This window comes from Mus pahari, chromosome 20, assembly GCF_900095145.1.
Source record: "Mus pahari chromosome 20, PAHARI_EIJ_v1.1, whole genome shotgun sequence".
NCBI classification, from domain to species: domain Eukaryota; kingdom Metazoa; phylum Chordata; class Mammalia; order Rodentia; family Muridae; genus Mus; species Mus pahari.
The window spans coordinates 18,572,315-18,592,706 of NC_034609.1; the positions used below are offsets into that span (position 1 = coordinate 18,572,315).

Sequence of the window (20,392 nt, forward strand, 5' to 3'; positions counted from 1 at the left end):
CTTGTTCCTCCCACCTTGGTTTTGCAGGGTCTCCCCCTCCCCGCCACGGGGTGATTCCACCTGCCTCCAGATCTGTATCTATTCTTCCATTGAAAAGTAGCATGATCCAGCCTCGAGTCTGTCTCTCTCTGTAATAGCTCTGACCCCTGACTACCCAAATTCCCCAAATACTCTTCTAAGAGGGACCACAGTCTTTGCTGAGCTGACCCCAAGACTTCTTTCCACTCAGTCTCACAGATGTTAGCATGGCTATTATTATTATTATTATTATCATCATCATCATCATCATCATCTAAAAATAAACCCTGTGCTTGTTGCCACACTTGATGAGTGGGGCCTTTGAATGTCCATCCAGTTGAGTGTATCAGGCCCTAACAGGTAGGTCTGAGAGGCTTCACAGACTTCTGCCCTTTAGGGGGGAGGCAGCTAGGATCTCACTGAGTAGCTCATGCTGACCTAGACTCGAGACCACCCTGCAGAGATCTCCTGAGTTCAGTGTGCCACTGTACCTAACTCATCTGTCCTTTGTAAAGTACGTATACTTGTAAACTGAAATTGAATATAAATGCAGTAATAGGCACAAATTTATTTATTTGGTCTTCAAGACAAGAGTCTCTCTGAGTAGCCTTGGTTGTCTTGGAACTCGCTCTGTAGCCAAGGCTGGTCTCAAACTCACAGAGATGAGCCTGCCTCAGCCTGCAGAGGGGCTAAAGGCTTGTTCCACCACAAATCTTAAACACACAATTTGATCATTTGTTTGTCTGCAGTGCTACGGATGCAATGCAGGGCCTTGTGGATGTCAGGGAAATGCTCTACTATGGAGCTACCCCTCTGGCCTTAATTTGAGTAGTTTTGATGGCAGAGTAAGCCATATTCAAATCAAAACAGAGGGTAGGTCCTCCCCTAGATATGTTTCTGGTGCTTTGTAGTATGCTGACAGAATTGTAGCCCAGATTCCTAGAGAAAACATACTGATGATCTCTGTAACCATTGAAATTAGCTACTATTTATAGCAATCAAGGTGGGATGCCTGAGGCTCCCTGAGGCAACTTGGTTTCCAAACTATATACAAAATATCTATTTATAAGCATGATTCTACAACTAAACTGCTAGCTCTGTAGAAATCTCTTTCTATCTGTGTCATTCTACAGAGCTAGTCTACCTTTCTCTTGAGATCCTCCAAACCCAAGCAAGCGGTCCTGTCCTGCCAGCTGCTTCTCTGTGGTTCCTGCAAGCCCAAAGCGAGAATCCCCATCTCTTTCCTGCAGCTCCTTCTGTAAGGATTCTTCAAAGCCAAGAGTAAGGAAGAAAGCTGCAGAGTGTAGGAGAGCAAGAGAGGGCAGGAAGGGAGAGAGAGGGGGAAGGGGAGGGGAGGGAAGGGGAGGGGGAGGGGAAGAGGGAGCAAAACAAAGAGGAAGAGAGAGAACTGTATTAAAAGTCCAACTGCTTATAAAAGAAGTTTCTAGCTCCTCCCCTCATCTTGGCAGGCTGAACCACATCCCCATCTTAATGGGGGAGGGGGTTTACTCTAAACCAAGTGGTGGGGTAGCTCAAAGCCACCCAGATGATGCTGGGTCAGGTCATAGAGCAAAGACCACAGGACCTCTCCCAAGCAACTTACCTTAAAATAGGCAGGGACTTTCCATTCTTCAGCATTCTTACCTATGGAGGCTTTTAGAAGCACCCCTAAAAGGCATCTCTTCAGGACACACCTAACTGCACCTGACAACCGCAGTATCTGTTGAGCCTTTTATATTTTGCTAACAGCTAGGTCTTCTATGTGTGATAATCCAGTGTCCTGTCACAGATCTCCAGTGCTTGTTGATCTCCCTGGTACTCATACTGGGACATGTCAATCTCCAGCTGTCAGTGTGCCACCCCTGAGTCAGCGTTGGGCAGAGAGACTCACAGTGAGTCTTTGACAAACCAGGACAACCGGGATCATAACTGTACCCCACTCAAGCCCGTGTCCACTGCCCTGTGTCCTCCCAAGGGAGCTACCATTTCCTGTCATCCTAGGGTACTTTTGCTTCCTCGAGTTTCCTCTGAATGGAATGGGGAAGCATACCTGGGGACCTACACTAGCCATTGGGAACCATGGAGAATTCATTTCAGGGTTCCTTGTACTGAAATCTGTGGGTGTCCCAGTCCTTCACACAGTTGACAAACGCCTGTACAGAACCTGCACACATCCTCCTGGAGACTGGCAGTCATCTCTAGATTAGTTAAGAGTATGAGGTCACAGAAACTGTCTAGGGAATGAGGACAAAAGGTTCCGTACAGACACACAACATTTGGGTTTTGTTTTTATTTTGGAAACAGCGTATTATTTAGTAGCTTCTTCCCTCAGCTTCTCAGACTCTGGGGTTACAGGCATGCACTACTAAGCTTGGCTCCAGACACAACTTTTTAAAAAGATGAGGTTTTTCTGCTGGCCACTCCTGGCTCTGCCGTCCAGTGATCTGCAGCCGCACACTACGACAGACCAGTCCAGTCAGAAGGTTGCCTGTAGCATCTCTGGTTGCTCCAGTGTCTCAGCGACTCTGCCCAACATCGAGGTGACTGTATCTGGCAGGAGTCTTCTCTCAGTTACCTCTCATGGAAGGGGAGGAGAGAGAAGAAGGGAGCGAGATAAGCATGGGAGGGTGTGAGTCCACAGAGAGAGAAGGAACCCACACCTGTGATCATTGTGTCCGGTCACATCATGGCATAATCAAATCTTAAGGGCCAATATCCTCCGATGGCAATTGAAGTTTCAAGGTGAGTTTGGAGGAGGCGAACTTTCAAATCCTGGCATCCCTTCAAAGAAGAATCCACTGGGTGACTTTGGTTTCAGAACCAATCAGCTGGAGTCACTGCTGCTCTCCAAATACTGATGGTTAGTATTCACGGAGCACTTACCAGATGCTGGGCTCTTCCTCCAGAACCTAATGATGACATCCTGTGTCAGACTCACGGTCGTGCTATGAAATTTTAATAATTAAAATTAAGTAGTTAAGAAAAATTAGGTATAGAGAGGTTAAGTAACTTCCTAAGGTCACACAGTTTGTGGCAGAAGTTGGGTTTGAAGACAGGCAGTTTGGCTCATTAGTTTAACCACAGACCTATACCCCACCCCCATACAAATTCTGTATAAAGTTGACTAGCCCCATAGTTATTAACCGCTAATTGTTATATATAATATTTATATATTATTTATTATATGTTATTATTATATATTACATATGATTGTGTTATATGACATATATAACATAATATATTATATAATGATATATATATACATATGTATAGTATATATAATTGGAGGAATCATAGCTTCTCCAAAAATGAGTTGATGGCTCAGTAGGTAAAGTTCTTGCCCCTAAAGCACAAGGACCTGAGTTTGAATCCTCAGAACTCGAATAAAGCTGGATGCTGTATCTAGTGTCTGTAATCCCAGTGCTCCCATGGAGAGATGGGAAGCAGAAACAGGAGAATCCCTGGAAGCTCACCCACCAGCTGGCATATGCATCAGAAACAAAGAAAGAACCAAGAGAGCCTGTCTTAAAGGAGATGGAAGGTGAGGACCACCCTCTGAGGTTGTCTTCTGACATAAGTGCCATGGTAGGCACATATCCATATTCATACATATGAATGAGTATACACAGACACATAGACACGGACACACACACATAGACAGACAGACAGACAGACAGACAGACACACACACACACACACACACTTGTAACCCAAGAAACTGAGGCTAGAGGATCACAAGTTCAAGACAAGCCTGGGCTACACGGGGAGTCCCTGCATTCAAAACAAAAACCCTGAGGCTTTTGTATTTCTATTATCACTGTCCCATGGCTGTTGCCCCTTGGAATTGTAGGGCCAGGAAGAGCAGAGTCATATCATGCTTTTCTTTCTGTCCTTGACAATTTATTGAGCTAAACTCAGTGTTTTTCAAAACACGCTATAAGCAGAATCCCGCCTTCAGAGAAGGCTGTTTCACAGGGAGATACAATTCAAGACAGAAACAAATTGGATGTGTTTTTCTTCTTGGGGGGAGGGAAGGTAAAGTCAACAACTCAGATTCCCCCCCCCCCCAGCAACTGCCCCCTCCACTACTGAGGCTCAAACCAAGAACCTCATGCATGTTAGACAAGCACGGTACCATCGGGTAGCATCCCAAGTCCATCCTTTCCCGTGTAGTACTTCATGGGGATGGACAAGCTCTCTTAGGGGTGCTGAGGTTTGTCCCTGAAGGCAAGGGGAAAGCTTTCTGTAGGCGCACTTCATTTGCCCAGTGAGGCCCATGTCTCTCACAGCTGTCTCCCCAAGGTCTCTGCTTGTCTTATCTAATCTTCCCTGACTTGCAGTTTCTAGCTAGCAAGGCTACTATATCATAGTCAGCTATGCTTTCCCATCCAGAAGAATCAGGTAGGGAAAGCTTCAAATTTTGTGGGGCCCAGAGCAAAATGAAAATATTAGTCTTATGAAGGAGTCTTAGAGAGAAGATGGAGCCGGAGAAATGGCTGAGGGGCTTGGTTCACGTTTTAAAAATCCTGAGGTCTAGAGTTTAGCTCCCAGCGCCCACGCAACAAACTAGGCATCCCTTGCAAAATGTCTGTGATTCTAGCTCTGAGTGGTGGAGAGACAGGAGGATTGCTGGTGCTTGCCATTTTCAGGCTAACTGAGAAAACAGGAGCCCCAGGTTCAGAGAGAGACCCTGCCTCAAAGGAAATATGAAAGAGAACCTCGGTCGGACACTCTTTTCTGGTCTCTGTACCATCGGCTTGTATACAGGATACACATGGATACATACACACTCACAAATAGCATAAATCTTCAAAAATAATTTTAAGAGAGAAACAACAGGGTATTAAGTCAAATGTGAAGACCACTGTGGCAGAGGTCACATGCCCTTGGAGGCCAGTCTTTATGCAAAGGGACAGAGCCCTCCTAGCTGCCCTCTAGTTTCTGAAGATCTGCCTGCTTCTGCCTCCAGATGCAGGCCTTTATGTTGTAACACCACACTGGCCTCAGTGGTCCTCAACATAAAACCTGGGAAGGAAAGCATCTGGTGTTCTGTGGCACGTCCCTGGTGGACCACTGGCAAATGCCCAGCTGGGGTGAGGTGAAGGGTGTCCTCCAGAGAGACGCTGACATCTCAGCCCCAGAATGTGATGGCATTTAGAAATATCTCTGCGAAAGACAATTGTTAAGATGAGGTCTTTAGCCACTACATTATGAATGATACCCTTATCAAGGGGGCAGGGGAGGGACTGGACAGAGATATGTGTAAAGATGACGCAGATACATGCACACACGTGTATGTGCATGCACACACGTGCACACCCGGAGAATGCCATGTGATCAGAAAGCTCGAGGTTGGATACTTCCCAAAGGTAAGAAGTGCCAAGGACTGTTAGCAAACCTGTAGAAGTTAGGTGAGTGGTACAGATACTCCCCCCAAAGAAAGCAATGCTACCCTAATCCCTGGTCGCAGACTTCCAGCCTCAACCGACAGCTTCAAAATAAGTATCTGTTGCTTGAGCCTCCAGTTTACGACACTTTCTTATGGTTGTGTGGCAAACTCACATGACCATCTCCCGAATAGGCCCCTCCTATCACCTCTCTGACCTCTGTAAGCTCCTGACAAGGCTGAAACCCAGGTATCCCAACAGGATTGGGACAAAGATGGGTCGGGGCAATGCCAGTTTTGTTTTTCAAACTCAGAGGAAACATTGGAGAACTGCCTCTGGTCAGGTTTCAGGTTATCTGAGACCACTGCTGTGCTTGTCTCAACCCCAGTTTCAAAGCAGCAGCTGTTGTTAGTTCATAAATGGTGACCCTTTCCAGTGTCTCCTAGAGGACTTGTCAATCAAGAGACACTTAGTGCCATTCATAAGGGGTATGTCCCACACTTGATGCCGCAGGCAAATTGGAAAGTGCCTGAATCCTCCATCCTCTCAGCTCAGAGAAACACAGGCCTGGTTTCTCTTGGTTTCTAAGGCGTCAGCTCAGCCTGGCTAGTTCGTAAGGCTTCCCTGGATGCCAGGCTGCGGAGCCACCCTGGAAAATGCAAGCGGACAGACGTATGCCCAGGCGCCTGGGGTCAGAAAGGGCGGAGGGCCACTTTGTGAGGGCACAATTTGCAGAGCCTGCTGATCTGGGAGTCAGGCAGGCCGCCGGGCTCAGGCACCGCACGCACCCCGCGTTAGGGAGCCTGACCCGGACCAGCGCCCTAGAGGGCACCCTGACATGGCCGCCGAAGACCCGCTCCCGCGCCACTGTCGGGACTCTGGATGACGCAACCACGGCGGGTTGCATCAGCCCGCACCCTCGCGCTTAGCCCGCCTCTCCGCCGCCTTTTTCCGGACGCTGATTGGGCCACGTTGGGCACTGACCTCTGTCTCAGCCAATGGTCGGCAGCCACAGAGAGCGCTGTCTGCGGAGTCCTGGCACGGGGCGCCCATAAAAGGTACCCGAGACGGGGGCGCGTGTCCCAAAGACGCCAAGTGTCGTTGTGTGGTCTCAGACGGCTGCGTCGCCGCCCGTTCGGCATCCCAGAGCGCAGTCGAGTCGCCAGCGACGCAGACATGGAGCCGGAGCCACAGCCCGAGCCGGTCACGCTGCTGGTGAAGAGCCCCAATCAGCGCCACCGCGACTTGGAGCTGAGTGGCGACCGCAGTTGGAGTGTGAGTCGCCTCAAGGCCCACCTGAGCCGAGTCTACCCCGAGCGCCCGGTGAGTGGGACCCCGGGGTGCCACGCCTGCAGGGTTGCCTGAACTCACCTGTCACACACCACAGGGCGCGAGTCTCCTTCCTGCCCAACCGTCAACTGTGCCCCTCTGCTCGCCCCAGCGCCTGTCATCTCTTCTGGGCCTCCACCAGTCCGCGCTTGCCCTCTTCTAGCCCCTCATCTCTTCACCTTCCCATACACCTAACTCCCAAGGCTGTCACAATCTGCCCCACGTCCCAGTACCCTCTCCTCATCCTCCCAGGGAAACAGGAGTTTGACCTTAATGAGTCATTTCCCCATCTGAGTCCCAGTGACCCTCCACAAACTACTAGGTGACTGGGTATTCCCAGTTCGGGTTGCGTCTGATGGGTAGAAATAAGAAAAGTAAATGTTGCCAAACGAGACTTCTGGGTGTACCGAGGGCAGACGAGTATATGTGCCAGCTTGGGCCATTGGCTAGAGGGTGGGGTGCATGCCCAGTCACCAACTTCTGAAGGTCCCACGCCCAGAGGCTAGACATGGCTCTTCTCCTGCAGCCTTCCGTTGGCCGCCCCTCCCTGTCGCGCCGCACTTAGTCTCGGGGAGGAGCCCCCTTAACTTTCTACCGAAGGATGACTGAGAAAGAAAGCCAGCAGCTGGAGTAGCCCTGAGTCTGATTTGACGACAACCGTGGGTCAGTTAGGAGACTTTCTTGTTCCGTGGGGTTACCCCCTCCCCCCCCCCGCCCCCTTTGGTTGACACATCTGTCAACGGCTCCCTAGCCCCGCCCACCCCTCCTGGTCCCTGCCACGTGACGGAGGCTGTGCTCTGGACCTTCCTGTATTTACTTTGTTCTCTGATGTTATGTAAGTGTCCACGAGTACAGTTCTGGATCAGACAGGAGAGGGTAATCGGGTGGCTGCAGATGGGGACTTTGAACAGTGGCCTTAGAGCTCCAACCGGCTGTGGCGCGTGGGTTTCATTTTGTTTTTGTTCCGAGTTGTCAGGAATGTAAACAAGGCTTTTCCTTTTAGAGTTGGCTAGGAACTTTATCACTTTTGGGTGTAAGCTTGTAATCCAGTTGCCCCTGGAACTGGTCGGGGCAGTCTGCAGAATCTCTGTGGTTTGTTTTCAAGAAACCAGGTGTCCTTGTTGGGAGGTGGCAGTTAGCTGCATAAATGATGCTCCTGTGGTGTCTGGTTGCATCATTTGTAAAAGCTGTTTTGAGGCCTGTTTTCCTCAGGCGAGGAACATTGGGCCCCTTGGATTTGAAGACCTAAGTTGGTAAATACCAGTAGGTCTCTTGGGTGTACAGATCTGTACCTTACAAAAATACCGGGAATGGACGCAGTGGTGCGCTTCTGTAATGTCACTGGAGAGGCCGAGGCAGGAGGAGCATATCTTGCAGACTGAGCTATACATAGTGTGAGTCTCTCAGTAATTAAGGAAGAAAGCATGTTCATATTTTTTTTTCCTGTAGTAGTACTTATCATTAGGTGATGATAATAGTTTATAATAGTTATTTGCATAACATTTTATTTTCAGTTTGGCCTTCCAGAGGAGGACAGAGGGCCAGATTAGTTTTTCCATATGCTGGTAAATGGCTGGCCTCACATTTAGAGCAGCATTTTGCAAATTGGTGTGCACAGCATTTATCAGTAAAGCAGTCCAAACAACATGGAACACAGCATCCAATAAATATGCTTTTGTTTTAAGTGTAGTGTGAAAAAGTCCTTATGGATGTTGATAAGAAGATGAAGGTTTTGCGTGTTTCGAGGCAAGGCTTCCTAATAGTCCGAGGCTGGCCGTGAACTCTTGATCTTTTCTGCCTCTACCTCTCAAGTGCCAGGCTTGTGGGCATGTGCCACCATGCCTAGGTGGGTACAGTTTTCCTGGTCTTTTGGGGAGCAGTGTTTTGAGATAGGGTCTCTCTAGCCAGCTTTGCCTACAGCTCATTCATATCCCGGGCTGGCCTCAAACTTCTGCCTAAGCCACCTTTGTGCTGAGAGTCTAGATATGAGCTCAGTTTGTTTTTTTTTTTTAATTTTATTTTATTTTTATTTCAGGCTGTTTGGAAGGAACATCTTAATTCCAAGTTTTGCTTAGTGGGTTATTTTGGTGTGCAGGCTGATGATCTGTGGGGGCAGTATCCATTTATTTGAGGCCATTGCTTTTAAGTACATACTTTAAAAAATATGGCTTAAGAGAAATTTAAAACTTGATTTTAGAGATGAGAATTATATAAAGGTATATGGGTTCTGTGTCTTTAAAGTCACTGGTGTAGAGGAGAATATATGGGTTGGAATCTTGATTCTAGCAGCAGGTAACATCGGGTGGCATGGATGAAGACTGACCAAAAGTAAATTGAGTTTTCTCTGGCTTTAGAGTTCATTGCTGCCAAAGCATGAGATATAATTTGCGGTTTTAGTAGTAGAAAGCAGTTTCCCTGTGAATAAGAAGTAAAGTGCATGTTTTTATGAACTAGGGGGTCATTTGCCTCCTAAATTTATTTGCATATTTGAGATTAAACTCAAGCACTTCCTAAATAAACATTTTGCATATGGGAATTTCTTTTCTTTTTCTTTCTTTCTTTCTTTCTTTCTTTCTTTCTTTCTTTCTTTCTTTCTTTCTTTCTTTCTTTTTTTTTTTTAAAAAGGTCTTCCCGTGGTGTTGGGGAGGAAAATCTTGTTGGAATCTAAGCTGACATGTGCTTTTCTTTCCATTTACGACCAGCGTCCAGAGGACCAGAGGTTAATTTATTCTGGGAAGCTGCTGTTGGATCACCAATGTCTCCAAGATTTGCTTCCAAAGGTATTTGTAGTCCTTAGCTCTTGCTTTGGGGTGGTGTCGAGCGCTTGTGTTTGAAGTCAGGCCCTGAGGTGTCTCTTGTTACATCAGCAGGAAAAGCGACATGTTTTGCACCTCGTGTGCAATGTGAAGAATCCCTCCAAAATGCCAGACACCAGCACAAAGGTATGGCATCTTTTTATGATAATAGCTACTTGTGTCTCTGAGTCTCAAGGGAGGGAAAAAGGAAGTCGAGTGAAAGAGAGGCTTGATCGCGTTTCCTTCCCCAAGGCATGCAGAACTCAGAGGCTGTGTTCTCAGCACACTGAGGGCTGAGCAGTTTATGTGCCGTGTGCAAAAGCAAAGGCACTCCCCTGACCTGAGGTTACTCCCCGTGTGCCCAGACCACAGCGCCAGAATGGCACGTGAAAGTGGTGTTTATAGAAATGAACACATTTCTCTAAGGAACGTTGTTTATTTTCAAGACAGGGTCTCTCTATGTAGCTGGTGGCTGTCCTGGAACTTGCGCTATAGATCAGGCTGGCCTCGAAGTCCCAAAGATCGGCCTGCCTCTACCTCCTGAGTGCTGAGGTTACAGGCCGGTGCCACACCCACCTGGCTAGGAGCATGAATTTTATAAGGCGTAGAGAAGTAGACATATTTCCCGTAGAAATTTCTGTCAGGATGACTTGGGTAGGGAAAGACCACAGTCTTCATTACATGATCTCTAAAGATTTTGGTTTGACAATAAAACACATTTGCTTTTCTTGACAGTATTTGCTTATGTGTGCACTCTCCATATTCTAGCGTGGTATTTGACTTAAATTTGTATTTCACTTGTATTTCCCGCAACTTCTGAGTATCACATGGAAAAATTCTCTTTCCTTTACATTGCTGCCTAGTTATATGTACACATCCTGTCTGTCACGTTGATTTCTAGACCTACTGGCTTTAGCACCATACATTTTAGCTTCAGTGGGAAGCTTTCTCAGTAATGATGATAGCTGTATTCAGAAGATTTTCTGAGACTATAGTAGAAAAAAAACATTTTTTTATTTGTGTGTGTGTGTATGTATGTATATGTGTGTCTCAATACTGGTGTCTGCATAGAGAGCTTTTGCTGGGGCTTGAACCCAGGACCTCATGCAGGCAAGGCAAGAACTCAACCACTGGGCTACATTTTTCAGCCCTAGTATCTGTATGTTCATTTTGTCAGGCTGAGGGGTGGAGAGAGGGCTATGAGCCACTGGTAGCAAAGTAATTCTTTTAGCTTGATTGCAAAGAGTTGCATTAGGCCCTTTGTTCTGACATTTGTGTTACTGAATTTAGGGTGCTGAATCCACAGAGCAGCCGGACAACACTAATCAGACACAGCATCCTGGGGACTCCTCAAGTGATGGTTTACGGCAAAGGGAAGTTCTTCGGAACCTTTCTCCCTCTGGATGGGAGAACATCTCTAGGTGAGTGTCCATGAAGAACACGATTGTACTTCATTTGTGTCAATTTAAAAATAATGTGTATTTAAGCTGGGCATTGTGGCACACGCCTTTAATCCCAGCACTCAGGAGGCAGAGGCAGGCGCACTGCTGAGTTCAAGGCCAGCCTGGTCTCAGATCGAGTTCCAGGACAGCCAGGACTCACACAGAGACAGGGGAGCGTGGAGGGAAAGTACACAGCCTCTTAGCTTCTCACATGCTTGCTCCCAGCAAGGGAAGGCTGGTGCATGCCTGAAGAAGAGAGTCTGGCCCAGTACAGATGTGTCTGAAAGTCCAGGCCTGTTCCTTTGGTTCGTGAGCTTGTGCGAGTCCCCTAGTTTTCTGAGCTGCACTTGGGCTTTCTCTGTAAATTAGGGTGGAATCTTTCTACAAGGCTGTTGGGTATCTGTCAACCTGTGTGGGATACCAGATGAGCAGTAAACTCACAGGGAGGGTTGTCACAGCACTCAGAACTGCCACAGTGTAGACCCCGGGGTCAGGGAGGACTTGGCAACGTGACTTGGGCATTCCCCTCTAAAGCATGATCTGTGGATTTAATCCCAAGAGACTTGAGAGGGGAAGCATTAGTCTGTTTGCACGGCTGTGCAGAAAGCGTGCAGTGTCTCCCTGCCAACACAATGAGACCCCAGGGCAGGATGGGGCTCTTGTTTCCCATGGGATCTGATGAGTCACAGCGCTGCTGTCCTCAACTTATAGGGTGCATCATAGAGATGGCTACTGTGACGACTGTCCTGTCTCTTTGACTGCTATTGCTGATAATAACTTAGTATTACGCTTGTCATCCTCGACTAACTCGACATGTTCTTTTGTTTGAATCTGCGTACAGGCCTGAAGCTGTCCAGCAGACATTCCAAGGCTTGGGGCCTGGCTTCTCTGGCTACACAACGTATGGGTGGCTGCAGTTCTCCTGGTTCCAGCAGATCTATGCAAGGCAATACTACATGCAATAGTGAGTCCTACTGTGGGCGTGGCTGCTGGGAATGGCGAAAAATCCCATCATTGCTATAATGCTAAATGGAGAAAGGGGTGTGTTTTCCCCGACTCCTAGAACCCTGTCTTTTGTGGTTCTGGATGAAGCAGCTTCAAGACTTGTCTATTGATGTAGAATTAGTTCCAGATACGCTTTGCCATATAGCTCTTCTTAGAAAAGACATCGTATAGATGTGATGTTTAGTACTGCCTAACCCGCCCAGAGAGCCCTGTCTCTATGATGCCCTGCCTTCAGCTGCGCCTGATTCTGGTTTTTATTTTAGCTTAGCTGCCACTGCTGCATCAGGAGCTTTTGTCCCGACACCAAGCACACAAGAAATACCTGTGGTCTCTGCACCAGCTCCAGCTCCTATACACAACCAGTTTCCGGCCGAAAACCAGCCGGCCAATCAGAATGCAGCTGCTCAAGCGGTTGTCAATCCCGGAGCCAATCAGAACTTGCGGATGAATGCACAAGGTGGCCCACTGGTGGAGGAAGATGATGAGCTAAACCGAGACTGGTTGGACTGGACCTACTCCGCAGCGACGTTTTCCGTTTTCCTCAGCATCCTTTATTTCTACTCCTCGCTGAGCAGATTCCTCATGGTCATGGGCGCCACCGTAGTCCTGTACCTGTAAGCACGGGGGCTTTCTCTTTACCTTTACTGAAAATATTGTCACTTGAGTATAGATAGTTTCTTTCAGTCTGTGACCCTTAAAGGAGGTGTGTTTAAATTTTTGTCACTCTGGCACTTGTAGGTTCAAGGAGCTCTAACAGAGGATGCAGAAATCCTGTGTTAGTGAAAGGAGAATATTTTCATCGTCTGGTTGGTAGATAAATGACCTGTCAGGCTCATGGGCTCATGAAGTACAGTACAGAGCCACCCTGAAGCATAAGGGACTGCATTTGTTTCCAGAAGGACAGAGTGTCCTTTATCAGGCTGTAGCTGCCTTTCAGGACAAAGTTCAGACAGCATCGTCACCGCTATGTAGGGCCAGTGACCCTTTACACTCTGTGTTTGCTCCAGCTGCCAACTGGAGATAATTCTGCATCTTCCTCCGGTGGTTAAGGAGGTGACAGGAAGGGATGCTTCAAAGTTTCCAGCAGTGTGCAGGACAGCTCACCTGGAGGACACAGCCCCAGAAAGCTTGGCCTAGAGGGATAGGTCTCTGGTTAGAATGGAAAGAAGTAAGTTTTCCTTTAGAGTAAAATTGGCTTTTATTTTAGTTTTTCAAAATGTAAGAAGCACAAGCATTCTTAATATTTTGTCTTAAAAGTTGAATTTTGTAGATTTTTTTCCAGTTAAAGCCTTTTGTCAAACATTTCTATGTCTAGAATCTAATATTTCTGTGACCAAATTGAGGTTGTTATTTTATATATAGCATATATATATGTGGGGAGAGAGAGAGAGAGATAGATACATAAATATATATGATTATAGCAGCTTTATATATGATTATATTTCCCATCTCTGTTGAGTTTGGTTTGCTTTGATTCTGTGATGCTGGAGTGGACCCCTCGGCCACCCTTCCTCTCTCCAGGCAAGCGGGCACTTCCCACTAAGTTATAGTTCCAGCTTGTTCCTTTTCTTTTTTTCTTTTTTCTTTCTTTCTTTCTTTCTTTCTTTCTTTCTTTCTTTCTTTCTTTCTTTCTTTCTTTCTTTCTTTCTTTTTGAGGCAGGGTCTTGCTGAGTTGCTCAGTAGCATTGACCTCACTCTGTAGCCAAGGCAGGCTTCGAACTTCAATTCCTTCCTTAGCCTCCCAGGGGGCTGGGGCTGTGGGGTTACTGGGCCCCGTGCCACTATACCCTGGCTCCATTGAGGTTTTCAAGTGCCAGGTTTAGTTCGTATCAACAAGCATTTATTAGCACTCACTGCATCCAGATGTTATTTAGTGCCAGTGAATAAAACACACACCCCTGCTTTTAAGGACCAGAGGCCTGAGAGAACCTAGGGACTGACAGATTGGCTATACAGGTAGTATTGCATAAGCTTTGGGGCCTTCAGATTCTTGTGTGAATCCCACAGTGACTTAGCTGAGATGTGTTTGTTTGTGCTTTCTTCAAAGGCACCACGTTGGGTGGTTTCCGTTCAGACAGAGGCCAGTTCAGAACTTCCCAGATGATGGTGGTCCTCGAGATGCTGCCAACCAGGACCCCAACAATAACCTCCAGGTACAGGCCTCACTGCCCAGCCCACTCTAGTCCTGAGCCTGCAGACTTGTAAAGTAGTGGTTTGCCATTTTTTAAGGCTAAGTATTTTATGGTTTTGGTTCTTTTTTTAATTATTCTTATGGCAACTATTTTTATGACTTTCAATATTCTATATAGGCATATGGCAATTGGGATTTTTGCATATGTAATGATGGGTTGACCCATATTTTGTGAATAAGAGATATGTAACGTATACTTAACTATGGAAACTGCTGGTAGATAGTTATTCTAATTGACTGGGTACATAACCACATCTCAGAATAGATTTTCTTCATAAGGCCGATTAATGCCTAACCCTGAAGGGTATACTTCATAACAGAAATTGCTTCTGTAGTCTGCTTTTAGAACACTGAGTTGCCAGGTTGGTCTTTTAGCTCAGGGCATTGCCCAAATTAGAGGACTGGTGAGCGTGCAGCAAAGTTAATTACTATTTGATAGTAACCCAAGGCCCCTTCTCTGACGCTGGCCAAGGGAAGTGTTCTGAGCTATGGAAGGTCAATTGCAGATGCGCAGAATTGGAGAGGTACCTCCTACAGCCAAGGGCTCATCCCCAGGGCTCGTCAGCCTGCCAGACTTTACCCGGGCCTGACTTTAAGATAGGTGTTCCTCTGGACCCTAATCATTTTTCTCATTGTGTCTTTGCCTATAGGGAGGTATGGACCCTGAAATGGAAGACCCCAACCGCCTACCCCCGGACCGTGAAGTGCTGGACCCTGAGCACGCCAGCCCCTCGTTTATGAGCACAGCATGGTTAGTCTTCAAGACCTTCTTTGCCTCTCTTCTTCCAGAAGGCCCACCAGCCCTAGCCAACTGATGGCCCTTGTGCTCTGTTGCGGGTGGCTTTGACAGCTCTGACTGGATCGTCTGGCTCCAGCTCTTTTTCCTCCCCTGGTGTGGACTCGACAAGAGCCATTGAAAACCCACAGGATGACATGTGCTTCTGTGCCAAGCAAAAGCACAAATTAAGACATGAAGCCATGGTATAAACTGAACAGGGCCCCTCATGTCGTTATTCTGAAGAGCTTTAATGTATACTGTATGTAGTCTCATAGGCACTGTAAGCAGAAGGCCCAGGGTCGCATGTTCTGCCTGAGCACCTCCCCAGATGTGTGTGCATGTGTGCTGTACATGGAAGTCATAGACATGTGTGCATGTGTGCTCTACATGGAAGTCATAGATGCAGAAACGGTTCTGCTGGTTCGATTTGATTCCTGTTGGAATGTTCAAATTACACTAAGTGTACTACTTTATATAATCAGTGACTTGCTAGACATGTTAGCAGGACTTTTCTAGGAGAGACTTATGTATAATTGCTTTTTAAAATGCAGGGCTTTACTTTAAACCGAGGGCGGCGACTTGGCGACCTTTGCTGAGTTTTCTGTTCAATAAAGTTTTGCTATGAATGACTGTGGCAGAGACTCCCATTGTCCTGGCAAGTTTGCTGTGTCTTTTGTCACTGGAGAATCAACAGTTCAGCTGCTGATTGTTAAGTAACCCAAATACTTCCTAAAGGGCTGTTTGTGCCAGCAAGAGATGAGGCTGCTGCAGAAGCTCTTGGTAACCAGGGCTGTGCCTCTGTGCGGCCTCACTGCCCACCTAAATGTCAGCAGCTTACATAGGAGCCCACCAAGACTAGATTCTCCCAAATTCAAGGTACTGGCCTAATTATTCTGAGAAACTTCTATTTCAACTGAGAGAAGAAAGGATGAGCCTGGAAGGTTTTAGTCACCAGCCCAGGTTCCTCATGTGTGACCTTAAAGCTGCATCTGCCCTGAAAACAGCCCTTATGCCTGGGTAGCTATAGGCAGAGACTGCCAGAAACCAAGCCCAGAGTCTCATCTTGGAAGTGAGTTACAGTACACGGCGTTCTCTCGATGTGAGAGATGAGGCTCTGGTGACAGAAATACAAAGCGCGTTAACCTGGGGTTCTATGATGTGTGCCCACTAAGCAGAGACTTTGATTAAGTACTCTGGCACAAGGGGTTAGGAAGGGCTCTGACTGGTTAACAAGAACATGGACCCAAAGGTGATCTCTACCAGAGGAAACAGAAGCTCTGGGGCTGCCTTAGTGTATTACAGAGGAATGCTCCCTAATGCTGATGGAGTCTGCCGTGTTAGAGGAGACTTATCGGCTATCAATTCCTCATCAAAATGGTGTGGTGTGTCTATGATAAAGACTCATGCCCATGCCCCCTCTTTCTCAGTCTGCCCCTCGGCCCTCATGCAAATTCCCTATGATTGGCTGGCAGAGGAAGCACCCACAGACCCGCTTCAAAGATAGTTCTGCATGTTAGCACCTGGAAAAGGACAGCTACTAGTGTCTCTCTCTCTCTCTCTCTCTCTCTCTCTCTCTCTCTCTCTCCTCTCTCTCTCTGGGGTATCCCAGCATCCCAGAGAGATAGCAGTGGTATAGGGAACTCTTTTTCTTATGGGCAGAACTTTAGGTAATGGCATCATATATTTGGGGGAAGAGGAATAGCCGGAACTGCAAGTATATACCTATTAGACCTTGTTCGTAATTATACTGTGGTGTGTACTAATTATATTGTGGTATATGCCAATTCTGTATATGCTGGTTATGGGCTGAGGCTGGTGGTTTAGCTGGTTGGGCAAAGACTCTGAAGGAACATGATTGAGAAGCTGGTGACAGGAGCCCTGGAAAGAGACATGTAGGTGGACCTTGAACAGGCAAAGATTTCATGGTACCTGTGCCCTATGTGAATTCTCACTAAGAAGTGATCTCCACAAAAAGGCTTTTAGAAAGTGGGCAGGGGTGTGGTGTTTGGGGGGACCTGCTTGTGGATACCAGCCAGGCTCCTTCTCTCATTCCCCACCACTACCACCATTGTCCCACTGGCTCATGAACAAAATAATCAGGGTGACAGGGATGGAGGTCTTGCCTAGATTCAACGACATGAATTCTACTAATGGTGAACCTGCCACTACTGAGCGCTCAGTCTGCCGGTCACAAAAGGATGGTTATCAAGCCCTTTGTTTCTGTGTGTGGAGAGCTGTCTTCTCTGCTCAGTGTTTCGTGCCAATGCTATTCAGTCTTCATGGTATTCTGTGCAGCACCACTTCTGATAAGGACCTCCTCAGGACATGCAGAGGGCAGGGGGATTTCCTGCCTTATCCTGTTCCCCGTTACGCTGGACCAAATAGTGTTCATTGAAACACATCCACAAGGAGCCTGTGAACGTAACCTGATTTGGAAATGCAATATAATTAGAGATCATCTAGTTAAGATGAAGTCATACTGGACAGCCTTCTAGGAACAGGAAAATCTGGACACTGGGAGGACAGTCTCACGAAGACAGGTGGAGACTGGACTTATAACTGTCGAATAATGCCGAGTATCGCCAGCATCACCCGAAGCCAGAAGGAGCAAGAAGCGATCTTCCACGGAGATTTCAAGCACGGCCTGACCCTGCTGATGCTAGTTCACACTTACCGCCTAGGCTGTGAGGACGCATGTGCCTGTGTTGTCTTGCAATGGCGCGAGATGATTTGTTATGGAAGCCTGCATTCTGAAGCAGCCGGGGAGTGACCTTCTGTGGACTTGGTTACAGCTCCACCATGTGGCCGTGCCTTGCAAAGTGGGGACAATGTCCGCTGAGGGGTTCTGTGCATGGAATCAGCCAGGATGGAGAGTGACTCTGCCCTAGTAAAACCTTTGGACCTCAGCCCAGCATCTAGAGGGCATACACAGGTCACGTGGAGTATATAAGATTCCTAGGACTTCATAAGAACCTCAACCCCCACACCAGGTGGCCTGAAGACATTCTTGAGTTCTAGAGGCTTGGCGTCTGGATGTGTAGGCAGGTGCGCCTAACACGGTTCTGATGGAAAATCCATTCTGGACCTTTTAGTGCAACTGATGTTTTCTGGCTAAGTAGCTACACCACTCCCCTTTCTTGCTGTACCATACCCGGCCCAGTCCCTTCCTCCTGCACCTCTGCATCTTCATGTTGTCTTTTAAGGAGATCAGACATTGGATTTCAAACTGAAAATGCCCCTGTTTACATAAAAGTGCACACTCTGAGGTTCTGGATGGACATAGATTAGTGCGTGATAAGTTCTGAGTCTATTCCCCCACTCCTAATTTTCATGTGGAAAACAATCTCCAAATTCATATATTGATGGTCTTTGGGGGTGACACCTTTGGGAAGTAGAGTTAGCTGAGGTCATGAGAGTGGGGCATTCTTGATAGGATTAGTGACTTTCTGAAATAGACCCCAATATATAGCTCCCAGTTCTGTCCCTGTGAAGTCCCTCCTCCATATTATCAGGTAACCAAAGGCCCTCCTGACCACGTGCTGGCACCTTGATATTGATCCCCTAGCTTTGCCTAACTGTGAGCTACAAAAACCTCTATTCTGAACAAACTTATCAGGGTATATTACTCAATTATAGCAACAGAAACAGACCAACGCAGGAGTAGTTGCATTAATCAACTCACAACAGTGAATGATTAACCTGGGAGCTAAGCATAACATGGCCTGGCTGCTTTGGGTCCCCTATGCCTTTGCAGTGACAAGAAGGAAGCTACTCTATCGATTGGAGTAATGGATACTGGCAATTGAGAGGGAATTGGGCGGCATGGCAGAAGCAGAGGGGAAGATGGGATATGGAAGCCATGTCTCTGTACTGTCTCCCTTCCGAAGGGGCCATTGCATCTCAATTCAGGCAGGATTTAGAAAGAACTGTATCCCCTCAACAGGAAGTGAAGCCCCTGTAGTCATGGTGCTCCCTCAGCACAGGAAGGCGGAGGACTCGGTGGAGGTCAAAGATGAAAGCACCACATGCAGTCATGTGGCCAGCTTCCTGTGAGCCATGTCAATTGTCAAGTGCACATCTTGTTTTGATGTGAATAGCTGGAGGGAACTTGTAGGTGACACATCCATGTCCCTCTGTTTCCCTCCCCCTCCCACCCTTTATCACCTAACGTAAGATACTAATTAATAGCTGTAATCTATGTCCCAGAATCTAAGCCCCAGGTTCTCAGGGAATGAAGCGGCCATTCTTAGGGAATTCATATTCTCCTGCAGAGGAGGTCTGTGTGTTGCTATTGCACAAGGAATGACTGTCATTTCTCTGGAGGCTAAGGATGTCCTAAGGAAATGTACATGGGTGTCAAGTTGACAAAGGAGAACTGCATTGCTCCAACTCAGCCTGGCTGAGTCCAGGTCTCCAAACACATAAATGTTACAGTCTTGGCTTGTACCGATAGAATGCTGTGGCCAGGTGCCTTTAAATCAAGGGGGGTGCTCCCTAACCTTGGAAGGCCCACTCACGGGCTTGAGGTCTCCTCGGAGAGGAGAAATTAGGCAGCCTTAACTGCCTGAGGTCACTCCATGGCAGGACTGTCCAGCCACGAGCACAAAAGTCCACAACAATACACACGCAAGCTGCTTCTGCTTCTCTGGTGGTACCTGGACTGCCGAAGAGACTCAACTCCTTGTTCTTGTGTATCATGTTAGCCAACACAGGTTGCCTGGCAGGCTGGGACACTTGTTGCATCTGGAGCTCTTCTCTTGCTTGTGTCTGAGAACAGATTGTGTGTGGTGTCTCCAGCAAAGGCTGAGATTTCGCCGTCTAGGCTGGAGTCTGCAGGACAGAAGAGACAGGCCTCTGTCCAAAGGATTGAAGTGAATCAGAAGATTCAAATGGTGAAGAGAGCTGGGGTATCAGGTTGGGCAGATGTCTCCACTCATTATCTTTTTTTTTTTAAAGATTTATTTATTATATGTAATTACACTGTAGCTGTCTTCAGACACTCCCGAAGAGGGAGTCAGATCTTGTTACAGATGGTTATGAGCCATCATGTGGTTGCTGGGATTTGAACTCCGGACCTTCGGAAGAGCAGTCAGGTGCTCTTACCCACTGAGCCATCTCACCAGCCCCTCCACTCATTATCTTTGCTGGAGAGGAGGCATGTCAATCAACCTGTGACAAAATACCCAAGAAATTAAACTTCTCAGCAGGAAGTACTTTGGCTCCTGGTTTCAGGGGTTTCAGACTACATCTGCCTGGCTCCGTTGTCTCCAGGGCTATGGTAAGATGGAAGACAATGGCAGAGTGTATGTAGGGCAAAAATGCCCATTTCGTGGAGTCTGGGAAGCAGGGAGGGAGATACGGGAGAAGGGAGTGGGAAAGAGGGTATTACAGGGAGGAAGGAAAGGAGGAATAAAGAGAGGGAGAGAGGGGGGAAAGGGGGAAAGGAA

General features: G+C 47.4%; 1 protein-coding gene across 2 annotated transcripts; it reads left to right on the forward strand.

Moving 5' to 3' along the window:
• The first annotated feature begins 6,424 nt into the window (after window positions 1-6,424).
• Herpud1 (homocysteine inducible ER protein with ubiquitin like domain 1) lies at window positions 6,425-15,579 on the forward strand. Of its 2 annotated transcripts, none has more exons than XM_021220308.2 (8): window positions 6,425-6,728; window positions 9,437-9,514; window positions 9,602-9,676; window positions 10,820-10,950; window positions 11,813-11,935; window positions 12,240-12,590; window positions 14,024-14,129; window positions 14,818-15,579. In XM_021220308.2, exons 1-8 carry the CDS (start codon window positions 6,582-6,584, stop codon window positions 14,980-14,982), a joined length of 1,176 nt encoding a protein of 391 aa, XP_021075967.1. In that variant the 5' UTR covers window positions 6,425-6,581; the 3' UTR covers window positions 14,983-15,579. The 2 variants fall into 2 exon arrangements, with proteins under 2 accessions (XP_021075967.1, XP_021075966.1); XM_021220307.2 differs by having other exon boundaries at window positions 9,605-9,676.
• Window positions 15,580-20,392: the final 4,813 nt, after the last annotated feature.

Excerpts from the sequence above, each read along its gene's own strand:
- Herpud1 (XM_021220308.2), top strand. The coding sequence starts at position 6,582 with ATGGAGCCGGAGCCACAGCCCGAGCCGGTCACGCTGCTGGTGAAGAGC. Across the intron at positions 9,515-9,601 it reads TCCAAGATTTGCTTCCAAAG|CAGGAAAAGCGACATGTTTT; the intron begins GTATTTGTAGTC and ends TTGTTACATCAG. Across the intron at positions 10,951-11,812 it reads GGATGGGAGAACATCTCTAG|GCCTGAAGCTGTCCAGCAGA; the intron begins GTGAGTGTCCAT and ends ATCTGCGTACAG.